The sequence below is a fragment of the Sciurus vulgaris genome (genome assembly GCF_902686455.1).
Source record: "Sciurus vulgaris genome assembly, chromosome: 6".
Taxonomy (NCBI): Eukaryota; Metazoa; Chordata; class Mammalia; order Rodentia; family Sciuridae; genus Sciurus; species Sciurus vulgaris.
Genome location: NC_136466.1, coordinates 140,315,944 through 140,330,681, shown reverse-complemented (window position 1 = coordinate 140,330,681; position 14,738 = coordinate 140,315,944). Strand labels below are relative to the sequence as shown.

Below are 14,738 nucleotides of genomic sequence, written 5' to 3'. Positions count from 1 at the left end.
AAAAGGAGGCCTGATGCAAGGAGAAGACTCGGGATAGTGATATCACTATCAGGAAGATGTCAATTTAAACTTTGCACATGTTAATAAGGGGAAAGTAGTAAAGAAAGATGAGAGACTGTGTATTATTTGAGTATCGTCAGAGAAATTTAGGAGCTCAAGTCATTAAAATGAATGGCCTTATGAGCACACGAGTGAACAAATGAATTACTGAGATGAAAGACATAGGGAATACAGTACTTAAGGGGCAAGAAATAAACTGACCAGTTCAAGAAAGAAAATAATTTACTATTTATAGGTAAGTTCTTTTTTTTAAAATGATTTCTCTATTTTTAATGTATTCATATTTCTATGCTGAATTAAATCTTAGGCATAATCTTCCATAACTTCCATTTAGACTTTTTATATCGTTTTTGAGATTCTAATTGATCACATTACCCTACAGCAGGGGTTGGCAATCTGTATAGGGCCAAACAGTAAATATTTTAGGCTTTGTGGGCTATATGCTCTCTGCTGCATCTATGCTACCCCTGCTGCAGCGTGCAAGTTAATTACAGACAAGGCATAAACTAATGGGCATGGCTATGCTCAATAAAACCTGATTATAAGAACAAGCATAGTCTAGATCTGGCCCGTGGGGCACAGCTGGTCACCCATCGCTCTACTGGATATCAACATACACACACTGCATCTTGTCAAAGATAACATGAAAAGAATTTATTCTCATTTTTTATGTTATAGCTATTCCTACAAAGCTAATTTTAACTCTAAATTTAAACATTACATTAATCATGCATATACATACCAAAAGGAATGCTGAAATCCTCCAACGGTTGAGAAATATGTTCTTCATGTTCCTAAATGAATTCCAAGTATCAATTTATGATTAACTCAAAGACATTTATTTTGGAAAAAAAAATTCAATAACTATGAAGAATGTTGAATTCTTAAGTACAGGGTTCAATTTTTATCATTCTAAGCATAATTACTTATTCTATCAAGTTATTTACTCTGTCAAAGTTAACTCTACAAATGAGTTCATGAAATTCACAAGCCAAGAAATTTAAAAAGAGAATTACCAATTTAACACAAAGTTACTAAGTTACTGCTGTGGTTTGGGTTTGAAATATCTCCCAAAGATCATGTGTTACACAAAACAGCAATGTTCAGAGGTAAAATGATTGGATCTTGAGGGATGTAACCTCATCAGTGGATTAATCCATCTGATGAATTCATAATTTGAATGAACTTCTGGATGGTAATCGGTAGGCAGATGGGATATGGCTGGAGGAAGTAGGTCACTGGGGGTATGCCCCTGGGGACTCTATCTTGTCTCTGCCTCCTACCTGCTTTCTGGTTGCCATGAGCTAACCAGCTCTCCTCCACTACACCCTTCCACCATGATGCTCCATTAAACCTCATGCCCGGAGCAACAGTTAGCCAACCATGGACTGAAATCATGAGCCAAAATAAACTTTTCCTTCTCTAAATTGTTATCGTCAGGTATTTTGGTCATAGCAAGGCACAGATGACTAACACAGTATATGCAATTATCCACTGCAGAGTAGTTTCAGTACTCTAATAAGATCCCAATCCTGTCAAAATCTTCAATGGACACAACAAACATTTTCACTAAGTGCCTCTAGACATGCTCTTAAGGACTATTATGGTTTAGATGGGATGTCCCTCAAAAGCTAACATGGGAGACAATGTAAGAAGGTTTGGAGGAGCAATGACTGGATTATAGCCTTAACTTAATCAGTTAATTAATCCCATCAGGATTAATTAATGGGTAAATAAAGGCAAGTGGGGTGTGGCTGGAACACGTGGTTCATTGGGGGTGGGGCTATGGAGTATATACTTTGTCTCCAGAGAGTGGAGTCTCTCTTTCTCTTCTTCCTGATCAACATGTGAGGTGATTTCCTTTGCCACACTCTTCTGCCATGATATTCTGCCTCACCTTGAGCCCCAATGGAGCCAGCCTTCTATGGACTAAGACCTATGAAACTATGAGCCCTCAAACTTTTCCTCCTCTACAATTGTGCTGGTTGGATTCTTTACTCACAGCAAGAACATAGCTGACTAAAACAAGAACTTACTGAAAAATCAAACCTGTTAAAAATCCATGTGAATGAGCCTCTGTTTATTTAAACTGTTGTTACCCAAGTAGCTAAACAGTCACCAAATTCTGAAAGAATGTTTAAAAAGACCAAACTTACAGGTTACAGAACAAATCCATGTTTGGGAAATATTAGAGGCATCTCAGAGTGGTAAAACTGTAATAGAAGGAGCCTAAATCACAAGCCATGTGCATTAAGATAACAGAGGTAAAAACGAAGAATGATTTCAAGCATAAAAAAGTCACAAAGGCCAGGCATGGTGGTGCATGCCTGTAATCCCAGAGGCTTGGGAGGCTGAGGCAGGAGGATCAAGAGTTCAAAGCCAGGGCCTGGGGAGACAGCTCAGTTGGTAGAGTGCTTGCCTTGTAAGCACAAGGCCCTGAGTTTGATTACAGGCACCCAAAAAAAAAAAAAAAAAAAAAAAAAAAAAGAGTTCAAAGCCAGTCTTATTAGTGAGGCCCTAAGAAACTTGGTGAAACCCTATCTGTAAGATACAAAAAAGGGTTGGGGATGTGTCCCAGGTTCAATCCTCATTATTTTTTTAAATATTTATTTATTTTAACTAAAAATCATAAATTTACATAGGGCAATCTTGATTCATTCTGTTACTTTTTCCCTTCCCCCCACCCCTCCGACCCCTCTTTTCCCTCTATACAGTCCTTCCTTCCTCCATTCTTACCACCATCCTTATCCCTAACCCCAAACCTAACCCTAACCCTAATGCTAACCCCTCCTACCCCCCTTTATATGTCCTCATCCGCTTATCAGCGAGATCATTCGTCCTTTAGTTTTTTGAGATTGGCTTACTCACTTAGCATGATATCCTCCAATTACATCCATTTGCCTACAAATGCCATAATTTTATCATTCTTTATGGCAGAGTAATATTCCATTGTATATATATGCCACAGTTTCTTTATCCATACATCAACTGAAGGGCATCCAGGTTGGTTCCACAATTTGGCTATAGTGAACTGAGCAGCTATAAACATTGATGTGGCTGTATCTCTGTAGTATGCTGATTTTAAGTCCTTTGGGTATAGGACAAGGAGTGGGATAGCTGGGTCAAATGGTGATTCCATTACAAGCTTTCTGAGAAATCTCGAAACTGCTTTCCAGAGTGGCTGCACTAATTTGCAACCCCACCAGTAATGTATGAGTGTACCTTTTTCCCCACATCCTCTCCAGCACCTATTGTTGCTTGTATTCTTCATAATCGCCATTCTAATTGGGGTGAGATGAAATCTTAGGGTAGTTTTTATTTGCATTTCTCTTATTACTAGAGATGTTGAACATTTTTTAATATGTCTGTTGATTGCTTGAACATATTCTTCTGTGAAGTGTCTGTTCATTTCCTTAGCCCATTTGTTGATTGTATTATTTGCATTCTTGGTGTAGAGTTTTTTTGAGCTCTTTATAGATTCTGGAAATTAGCGCTCTATCTGAAGAATGATTGGCAAAGATATTCTCCCACTCTGTAGGCTCTCTCTTCACATTACTGATTGTTTCCTTTGCTGAGAGAAAGCTTTTTAGTTTGAATCTATCCCAGTTGTTGACTCTTGCTTTTATTTCTTGGGCTATGGGAGTCCTGCTAAGGAAGTCTGATCCTAAGCCAACAAGTTGAAGGTTTGGGCCTATTTTTTCTTCTATAAGACGCAGGGTCTCTGGTCTGATTCCGAAGTCCTTGATCCATTTTGAGTTCAGTTTTGTGCAGGGTGAGAGATAGGGATTTAGTTTCATTCTGTTGCATATGGATTTCCAGTTTTCCCAGCACCATTTGTTGAAAAGGCTATCTTTTCTCCATTGCATATTTTTGGCCCCTTTGTCTAGTATGAGAAAATTGTATTTATTTGGGTTTGTGTCCGTGTCCTCTATTCTGTACCATTGATCTACCTTTCTATTTTGATACCAATACCATGCTGTTTTTGTTACTATTGCTTTGTAATAGAATTGAAGATCTGGTATTGCGACACCCCCTGCTTCGCTCTTTCTACTGAGGATTGCTTTAGCTATTCTGGGTTTCTTATTCTTCCAGATGAATTTCATAATTGCTTGCTCTATTTCTGTAATGTACATCATTGGGATTTTAATTGGAATTGCACTGAATCTGTATAGCACTTTTGGTAGAATGGCCATTTTGACAATATTAATTCTGCCTATCCATGAACATGGGAGATCTTTCCATCTTCTAAGGTTTTCTTTAATTTCTTTCTTTAGTGTTCTGTAGTTCTCATTGTAGAGGTCTTTCACCTCTTTTGTGAGATTGATTCCCAAGTATTTTATTTTTTTCGATGCTATTGTGAATGGGGTAGTTTTCCTAATTTCTCTTTCTGAAGATTCATCACTTATGTATAAAAATGCAATGGATTTATGAGCACTGATCTTGTAACCTACTACTTTACTGAATTCACTTATGAGTTCTAAGAGCTTTCTGGTGGAATTTCCACGTTCCTCTAAATAGATAATCATGTCATCAGCGAACAGGGATAGTTTGAGTTCCTCTTTTCCAATTCGTATCCCTTTAATTTCTTTGGTTTGTCTAATTGCTCTGGCTAGAGTCTCAAGAACGATGTTGAATAGAAGTGGTGAAAGAGGGCATCCCGGTCTTCTTCCAGTTTTTAGGGGCAATGCTTTCAGTTTTTCACCATTTAGAATGATATTGGCCATGGGCTTAGCATAGATGGCCTTTACAATGTTAAGGAATGTTCCCACTACCCCAATTTTTTCTAGTGCTTTGAGCATGAAGGGATGCTGTATTTTATCGAATGCTTTTTCTGCATCTATTGAAATAATCATGTGATTCTTAACTTCTAGTCTGTTGATATGGTGAATGACATTTATTGATTTCCGGATGTTGAACCAACCTTGCATCCCTGGGATAAAACCCACTTGATTGTGGTGCACTATCTTTTTAATATATTTTTGTATGCGATTTGCTAAAATTTTGTTGAGAATTTTTGCGTCGATGTTCATTAAGGATATTGGTCTGAAATTTTCTTTCCTCGATGTATCTCTGTCTAGTTTAGGTATCAGAGTGATATTGGTTTCACAGAATGAGTTTGGGAGGGTTCCCTCCTCTTTTATTTTATGGAATACTTTGAGGACTATTGGAATGAGCTCTTCTTAAAGTTTTGTAGAACTCGGCTGAGAACCCATCTGGTCCTGGACTTTTCTTTGTTGGTAGGCTTTTGATGACCTCTTATATTTCATTGCTTGAAATTGACTTATTTAAGTTGTGTATGTCTTCCTCGTTCAGTTTAGGTAATTCATATGTCTCTAGAAACTTCTTGATGTCTTTGAGGTTTTCTGTTTTGTTGGAGTATAGATTTCCAAAATAGCTTCTAATTATGTTTTGTATTTCACTCGTGTCTGTTCTGATATTTCCTTGTTCATTCCGAATTTTAGTAATTTGAGTTTTCTCCCTTTTTCTCTTTGTTAGTGTGGCTAAGGGTTTATCAATTTTGTTCATTTTTTCAAAGAACCAACTATTTATTTTGTTAATTTTTCCAATTGTTTCCTTTGTTTCAATTTCATTGATTTCAGCTCTGATTTTAACTATTTCCTGTCTTCTACTACTTTTGGTGTTGCTCTGCTCTTCTTTTTCTAGGGCTTTGAGCTGTAGTGTTAAGTCGTTTATTTGTTGATTTCTACTTCTTTTGTTGAATGCGCCACATGAAATAAATCTTCCTCTAAGTACTGCTTTCATAGTGTCCCAGAGATTTTGATGTGTCTTTGTTCTCATTTACTTCTAAGAATTTTTTAATTTCCCTCCTGATGTCTTCTGTTATCCATTCATCATATAATAGTGTATTATTTAATCTCCATGTATTGGAGAAGTTTCTGTTTTTTATACTGTCATTTATTTCTAATTTCAGTCCATTATGATCTGATAGAGTACAAGGTAGTATCTCTATCTTCTTGTATTTGCTAACAGTAGCTTTGTGGCATAAAACATGGTCTATTTTAGAGAAGGATCCATGTGCTGCTGAGAAGAAAGTGTATTCGTTCTTTGTTGGATGGTATATTCTATATAAGTCGGTTATGTCTAAATTGTTGATTGTGTTATTGAGATCTATGGTTTCTTTATTCAATTTTTGTTTGGACGATCTATCCAGCGGTGAGAGAGGTGTGTTAAAATCGCCTAGTATTATTGTGTTGTGGTCTATTTGATTTCTGGAATTGAGAAGGATTTGTTTGACGCACATGGATGAGCCAGTGGTCGGGGCATAGATATTTATGATTGTTATGTCTTGCTGATTTATGCTTCCCTTAAGCAGTATGTAATGTCCTTCTTTATCCCTTCTGACTAGTTTTGGCTTAAAGTCCACATTATCTGAAATGAGGATGGATACTCCAGCTTTTTTGCTGTGTCTGTGTGCATGGTATGTTTTTTCCCATCCTTTCACCTTTAGTCTATGGGTATCTCTTTCTATGAGATGAGTCTCTTGCAGGCAGCAAATTGTTGGATTTTTCTTTTTAATCCAATCTGCCAGTCTATGTCTTTTGATTGATTAGTTCAGGCCATTAACATTCAGGGTTATTATTGAGATATGATTTGTATTCCCAGTCATTTGCTTCATTTTTATGTTTTTTGACGTGATTTGGTTTCCCCTTTATTTGGCTATTCCTTTAGGCTAGTTCCTCCCGTTGCCGATTTGCATCGTTGTTTTTCATCTCTTCCTCATGGAATATTTTGCTGAGAATGTTCTGCACTGCTGGCTTTCTTTTAGTAAATTCCTTTAGCTTTTGTTTATCATGGAAGGCTCTTATTTCATCATCAAATCTGAAAGTAAGTTTTGGTGGGTATAAAATTCTTTGTTGGCATCCATTTTCTTTCAGGGCTTGGTAAATGTTGTTCCAGGCCCTTCTAGCTTTTAGGGTCTGGATTGAAAAGTCTGCTGATATTCTTATTGGTTTTCCCCTGAATGTAATTTGATTCTTTTCTCTCGCGGCTTTTAAAATTCTGTCTTTATTTTGTATGTTAGGTATTTTCATAATAATGTGCCTTGGTGTGGGTCTGTTGTAATTTTGTATATTTGGAGTCCTATAAGCCTCTTGTACTTGGTTTTCCATTTCATTCTTCAGATTTGGGAAATTTTCTGATGTTATTTCATGGAATACATTATTCATTCCTTTGGTTTGTTACTCTATGCCTTCCTCAATCCCAATAATTCTTAAATTTGGCCTTTTCATGATATCCCATAATTCTTGTAGATTCTGTTCATGATGTTTAATTTTTAATTTTAATTAAAAATCATAAATGTACATAGGGCAATGTAGTTTGATTCATTTTGTTATTTTTTCCCTTCCCCCCTCCCCTTCCACCCCGCTTTTCCCTCTATACAGTCCTTCCTTCCTCATTCTTACCACCCTCCTTATCCCTAACCCTAAACCTAACCCTCACCCTAACTAACCCCTCCTACCCCCCACCCCCGTATGTCCTCATCCGCTTATCAGCGAGATCATTCGTCCTTTAGTTTTTTGAGATTGGCTTATCTCACTTAGCATGATACCCTCCAATTTCATCCATTTGCCTGCAAATGCCATAATTTTGTCATTCCACATGGCGGAGTAATATTCCATTGTATATATATGCCACAGTTTCTTTATCCACTCATCAACTGAAGGGCATCTGGGTTGGTTCCACAATCTGGCTATAGTGAATAGAGCAGCTATGAACATTGATGTGGCTGCATCTCTGTAGTATGCTGATTTTAAGTCCATTGGATATAGGCCAAGGAGTGGGATAGCTGGGTCAAATGGTGGTTCCATTCCAAGCTTTCTGAGGAATCTCCATACTGCTTTCCAGAGTGGCTGCACTACTTTGCAACCCCACCAGCAATGTATGAGTGTACCTTTTTCCCCACATCCTCGCCAACACCTATTGTTGCTTATGTTCTTGATAATCGCCATTCTAATTGGGGTGAGATGAAATCTTAGGGTAGTTTTGATTTGCATTTCTCTTACTACTAAAGATGTTGAACGTTTTTTCATAAATCTGTTGATTGCTTGTAGATCTTCTTCTGTGAAGTGTCGGTTCATTTCCTTAGCCCATTTGTTGATTGGATTATTTGTATTCTTGGTGTAGAGTTTTTTGAGTTCTTTATATATTCTGGAAATTAGCGCTCTATCTGAAGAATGATTGGCAAAGATATTCTCCCACGCTGTAGGCTCTCTCTTCACATTACTGATTGTTTCCTTTGCTGAGAGAAAGCTTTTTAGTTTCAAACTATCCCAGTTGTTGATTCTTGCTTTTATTTCTTGGGCTATGGGAGTCCTGTTAAGGAAGTCTGCTCCTAAGCCAACAAGTTGAAGGTTTGGACCTACATTTTCTGCTATAACATGCAGGGTCTCTGGTCTGATTCCGAGGTCCTTGATCTATTGTGAGTTGAGTTTTATGCAGGGTGAGAGATAAGGGTTTAATTTCATTCTGTTGCATATGGTTTTCCAGTTTTCCCAGCACCATTTGTTGAAGAGGCTATCTTTTCTCCATTGCATATTTTTGGCCCCTTTGTCTAGTATGAGAAAATTGTATTTATTTGGGTTTGTGTCTGTGTCTTCTATTCTGTACCACTGATCTACCTGTCTATTTTGGTACGAATACCATGCCATTTTTGTTACTATTGCTTTGTAATAGAGTTGAAAATCTGGTATTGCAATACCACCTGCTTCGCTCTTTCTACTGAGGATTGCTTCAGCTATTCGTGATTTCTTATTCTTCCAGATGAATTTCATAATTGCTTGCTCTATTTCTGTAATGTACATCATTGGGATTATAATTGGAACTGCAATGAATCTATATAGCACTTTTGGTAGTATGGCCATTTTGACAATATTAATTCTGCCTATCCATGAACATGGGAGATCTTTCCATCTTCTAAGGTTTTCTTTAATTTCTTTCTTTAGTGTTCTGTAGTTCTCATTGTAGAGGTCTTTCACCACTTTTGTGAGATTGATTCCCAAGTATTTTATTTTTTTCGAGGCTATTGTGAATGGGGTAGTTTTCCTAATTTCTCTTTCTGAAGATTCACCACTTACGTATAGAAATGCAATGGATTTATGAGCACTGATCTTGTAACCTCCTACTTTACTGAATTCACTTATGAGTTCTAAGAGCTTTCTGGTGGAATTTCCACGTTCCTCTAAATAGATAATCATGTCATCAGCGAACAGGGATAGTTTGAGTTCCTCTTTTCCAATTCGCATCCCTTTAATTTCTTTGGTTTGTCTAATTGCTCTGGCTAGAGTCTCAAGAACGATGTTGAATAGAAGTGGTGAAAGAGGGCATCCCTGACTTGTTCCAATTTTTAGGGGCAATGCTTTAAGTTTTTCACCATTTAGAATGATATTGGCCATGGGCTTAGCATAGATGGCCTTCACAATGTTAAGGAATGATCCCACTACCCCAATTTTTTCTAGTGTTTTGAGTATAAAGGGATGCTGTATTTTATCGAATGCTTTTTCTGCATCTATTGAAATAATCATATTCTTAACTTTTAGTCTGTTGGTATGGTGAATGACATTTATTGATTTCTGGATGTTGAACCAACCTTGCATCCCTGGGATAAAACCCACTTGATTGTGGTGCACTATCTTTTTAATATATTTTTGTATGCGATTTGCTAAAATTTTGTTGAGGGAATTTTTGCGTCGATGTTCATTAAGGATATTGGTCTGAAATTTTCTTTCCTCGATGTACCTTTGTCTGGTTTAGGTATCAGGGTGATACTGGCTTCATAGAATGAGTTTGGGAGGGTTCCCTCCTCTTCTATTTTATGGAATACTTTGAGAAGTATTGGAATGAGCTCTTCTTTAAAGGTTTTGTAGAACTCGGCTGAGAACCCATCTGGTCCTGGACTTTTCTTTGTTGGTAGGCTTTTGATGACCTCTTATATTTCATTGCTTGAAATTGACTTATTTAAGTTGTGTATGTCTTCCTCGTTCAGTTTAGGTAATTCATATGTCTCTAGAAACTTCTTGATGTCTTCGAGGTTTTCTGTTTTGTTGGAGTATAGATTTCCAAAATAGCTTCTAATTATGTTTTGTATTTCACTCGTGTCTGTTCTGATATTTCCTTGTTCATTCCGAATTTTAGTAATTTGAGTTTTCTCCCTTTTTCTCTTTGTTAGTGTGGCTAAGGGTTTATCAATTTTGTTCATTTTTTCAAAGAACCAACTATTTATTTTGTTAATTTTTCCAATTGTTTCTTTTGTTTCAATTTCATTGATTTCAGCTCTGATTTTAACTATTTCCTGTCTTCTACTACTTTTGGTGTTGCTCTGCTCTTCTTTTTCTAGGGCTTTGAGCTGTAGTGTTAAGTCGTTTATTTGTTGATTTCTACTTCTTTTGTTGAATGCGCCACATGAAATAAATCTTCCTCTAAGTACTGCTTTCATAGTGTCCCAGAGATTTTGATGTGTCTTTGTTCTCGTTTACTTCTAAGAATTTTTTAATTTCCCTCCTGATGTCTTCTGTTATCCATTCATCATATAATAGTGTATTATTTAATCTCCATGTATTGGAGAAGTTTCTGTTTTTTATTCTGTCATTTATTTCTAATTTCAGTCCATTATGATCTGATAGAGTACAAGGTAGTATCTCTATCTTCTTGTATTTGCTAACAGTAGCTTTGTGGCATAAAACATGGTCTATTTTAGAGAAGGATCCATGTGCTGCTGAGAAGAAAGAGTATTCGTTCTTTGTTGGATGGTATATTATATATAAGTCGGTTAAGTCTAAATTGTTGATTGTGTTATTGAGATCTATGGTTTCTTTATTCAATTTTTGTTTGGACGATCTATCCAGCGGTGAGAGAGGTGTGTTAAAATCGCCTAGTATTATTGTGTTGTGGTCTATTTGATTTCTGGAATTGAGAAGGATTTGTTTGACGTACATGGACGAGCCAATGTTCGGGGCATAGATATTTATGATTGTTATGTGTTGCTGATTTATGCTTCCCTTAAGCAGTATGTAATGTCCTTCTTTATCCCTTCTGACTAGTTTTGGCTTAAAGTCCACATTATCTGTAATGAGGATGGATACTCCAGCTTTTATGCTGTGTCCGTGTTCATGGTATGTTTTTTCCCATCCTTTCACCTTTAGTCTATGTGTATCTCTTTCTATGAGATGAGTCTCTTGCAGGCAGCAAATTGTTGGATTTTTCTTTTTAATCCAATCTGCCAGTCTATGTCTTTTTTTTTTTTTTATTGTAAACAAATGGGATATATGTTGTTTCTCTGTTTGTACATGGCGCAAAGGCATACCATTTGTGTAATCATAAATTTACATAGAGTAATGTTGTTTGATTCATTCTGTTATTTTTTCCCTTCCCCCCACCCCTTCCACCCCTCTTTACCCTCTATACAGTACTTCCTTCCTCCATACTTGCCCCCCTCCCTAATCCTAACTCTAACCCTAACACTAACCCTACCCTCCCCCCCATTATGTGTCATCCTCCACTTATTAGCGATATCATTTGTCCTTTGGCTTTTTGAGATTGGCTTATCTCACTTAGCATGATACTCTCCAATTTCATCCATTTGCCTGCAAATGCCATAATTTTATCATTCTTTATGGCTGAGTAATATTCCATTGTATATATATATATACCACAGTTTCTTTCTCCACTCATCAATTGAAGGGCATCTAGGTAGGTTCCACAGTCTGGCTATTGTGAATTGAGCAGCTATGAACATTGATGTGGCTGTATCTCTGTAGTATGCGGATTTTAAGTCCTTTGGGTATAGGCCAAGGAGTGGGATAGCTGGGTCAAATGGAGGGTCCATTCCGAGTTTTCTAAGGAATCTCCACACTGCTTTCCAGAGTAGCCTGCACTAATTTGCAGTCCCACCAGCAATGTATTAGTGTACCTCTCTCCCCACATCCTCGCCAACACCTGTTGTTGCTTGTATTCTTGATAATCGTCATTCTAATTGGGGTGAGATGGAATCTTAGGGTGGTTTTGATTTGCATTTCTCTTATTACTAGAGATGTTGAATATTTTTCCATATGTTTGTTGATTGCTTGTAGATCTTCTTCTGTGAAGTGTCTATTCATTTCCTTAGCCCATTTGACCACTGGATTATTTGAATCCTTGGAGTAGAGTTTTTTGAGTTCTTTATAGATTCTGGATATTAGGGCTCTATCTGAAGTATGATTGGCAAAGATATTCTCCCACTCTGTAGGCTCTTTCTTCGCATTACTGATAGTTTCTTTTGCTGAGAGAAAGCTTTTTCGTTTGAATCTATCCCAGTGGTTGATTCTAGCTTTTATTTCTTGTGCTATGGGAGTCCTGTTAAGGAAGTCTGATCCTAGACCAACAAGGTGAAGATTTGGACCTACTTGTTCTTCTATAATCTGCAGGGTCTCTGGTCTGATTCCGAGGTCCTTAATCCATTTTGAGTTGAGTTTCGTGCATGGTGAGAGATATGGGTTTAGTTTCATTCTGTTGCATATGGATTTCCAATTCTCCCAGCACCATTTGTTGAAGAGGCTATCTTTTCTCCATTGCATATTTTTGGCCCCTTTGTCTAGTATGAGAAAATTGTATTTATTTGGGTTTGTGTCCGTGTCCTCTATTCTGTACCATTGATCTACCTTTCTATTTTGGTACCAATACCATGCCGTTTTTGTTACTATTGCTTTGTAGTAGAGTTGAAGATCTGGTATTGCAATACCCCCTGTTTCACTCTTCCTGCTAAGGATTGCTTTAGCTCTTCTGGGTTTCTTATTCTTCCAGATGAATTTCATAATTGCTTGCTCTATTTCTCTAAGGTACGTCATTAGGATTTTAATTGGAATTGCATTGAATTTGTATAGCACTTTAGGTAGTATGGCCATTTTGACAATATTAGTTCTGCCTATCCAAGAACATGGAAGATCTTTCCATCTTCTAAGGTGTTCTTTAATTTCTTTCTTTAGTGTTCTGTAGTTCTCATTGTAGAGGTCTTTCACCTCTTTTGTGAGATTGATTCCCAAGTATTTTATTTTTTTCGAGGCTATTGGGAATGGGGTAGTTTTCCTAATTTCTCTTTCTGAAGATTCATCACTTATGAATAAAATTGCGTTGGAATTATGAGCATTGATCTTGTAACCTGCTACTTTACTGAATTCACTTATGAGTTCTAAGAGTTTTCTGGTGGAATTTCCAGGTTCCTCTAAATATATAATCATGTCATGAGTGAACAGGGATAGTTTGAGTTCTTCTTTTCCAATTCGTATCCCTTTAATTTCTTTGGTTTGTCTAATTGCTCTGGCCAGAGTCTCAAGAACGATGTTGAATAGAAGTGGTGAAAGAGGGCATCCCTGCCTTGTTCCAGTTTTTAGGGGGAATGCTTTCAGTTTTTCACCATTTAGAATGATATTAGCCATGGGCTTATCATAAATGGCCTTTACAATGTTAAGGAATGTTCCCACTATCCCTATTTTTTCTAGTGTTTTGAGCATGTTTTGAGTGCTGTATTTTATCAAATGCTTTTTCTGCATCTATTGAAATAATCATGTGATTCTTGACTTTAAGTCTATTAATATGGTGAATTATGTGTATTTATTTCTGGATATTGAACCAACCTTGCATACCTGGGATGAAGCCCACTTGATCATGGTGCACTATCTTTTTAATATGTTTTTGTATGCGATTTGCTAAAATTTTGTTGAGAATTTTTGCGTCGATGTTCATTAAGCATATTGGCCTGAAATTTTCTTTCCTTGATGAGTCTCTGTCTGGTTTACGTATCAGTGTGATATTGGCTTCATAGAATGAGTTTGGGAGGGTTCCCTCCTCTTCTATTTTATGGAATACTTTGAGAAGTATTGGAATGAGCTCTTCTTTAAAGGTTTTGTAGAACTCGGCTGAGAACCCATCTGGTCCCGGACTTTTCTTTGTTGGTAGGCTTTTGATGACTTCTTCTATTTCAGTACTTGAAATTGGTCTATTTAAATTGTTTATGTCCTCCTCGTTCAGTTTAGGCAATTCATATGTCTCTAGAAACCTGTTGATGTCTTCGAAATTTTCTATTTTGTTGGAGTATAGATTTTCAAAATAGCTTCTAAATTATGTTTTGTATTTCAATCGTGTCTGTTGTGATATTTCCTTGTTCATTCCGAATTTTAGTGATTTGGGTTTTCTCTCGTCTTCTCTTTGTTAGTGTGGCTAAAGGTTTATCAATTTTGTTTATTTTTTCGAAGAACCAACTATTTATTTTGTCAATTTTTTGTATTGTTTCTTTTGTTTCAATTTCATTGATTTCAGCTCTGAGTTTAACTATTTCCTGTCTTCTACTACTTTTGGTGCTGTTCTGTTCTTCTTTTTCTAGGGCTTTGAGCTGTAGTGTTAGGTCGTTTATTTGTTGAGTTTTACTTCTTTTATTAAATGCGCTCCATGAAATAAATTTCCCTCTAACTACTGCTTTCATAGTGTCCCAGAGATTTTGATATGATGTTTCTTTGTTCTCATTTACCTCTAAGAATTTTTTAATTTCCTTCCTGATGTCTTCTGTTATCCATTCATCATATAATAGCATATTGTTTAATCTCCAGATGTTGGAATAGTTTCTGTGTTTTACTCTTTCATTTATTTCTAACTTCAATCCATTATGATCTGATAGAATACATGGTAGTGTC

The 14,738-nt window shown here is 36.7% G+C and overlaps 1 protein-coding gene across 14 annotated transcripts in view; it reads right to left on the bottom strand.

Annotated features, from left to right (window-relative positions):
- The window catches only part of CPLANE1 (ciliogenesis and planar polarity effector complex subunit 1), a 173,225-nt gene that overhangs the window by 85,592 nt on the left and 72,895 nt on the right, over positions 1 to 14,738 (bottom strand). For all 14 annotated transcript variants that reach the window (XR_013764779.1, XR_013764780.1, XR_013764781.1 and 11 more), the window contains one exon: positions 803 to 854. Coding sequence is in view for 11 of the 14 variants with exons in the window: in XM_079145730.1 (XP_079001856.1) it covers positions 803 to 854 (52 nt within the window). In the remaining 3 variants the exon portion in view is untranslated. The remainder of the gene's footprint in view (positions 1 to 802; positions 855 to 14,738) is intronic.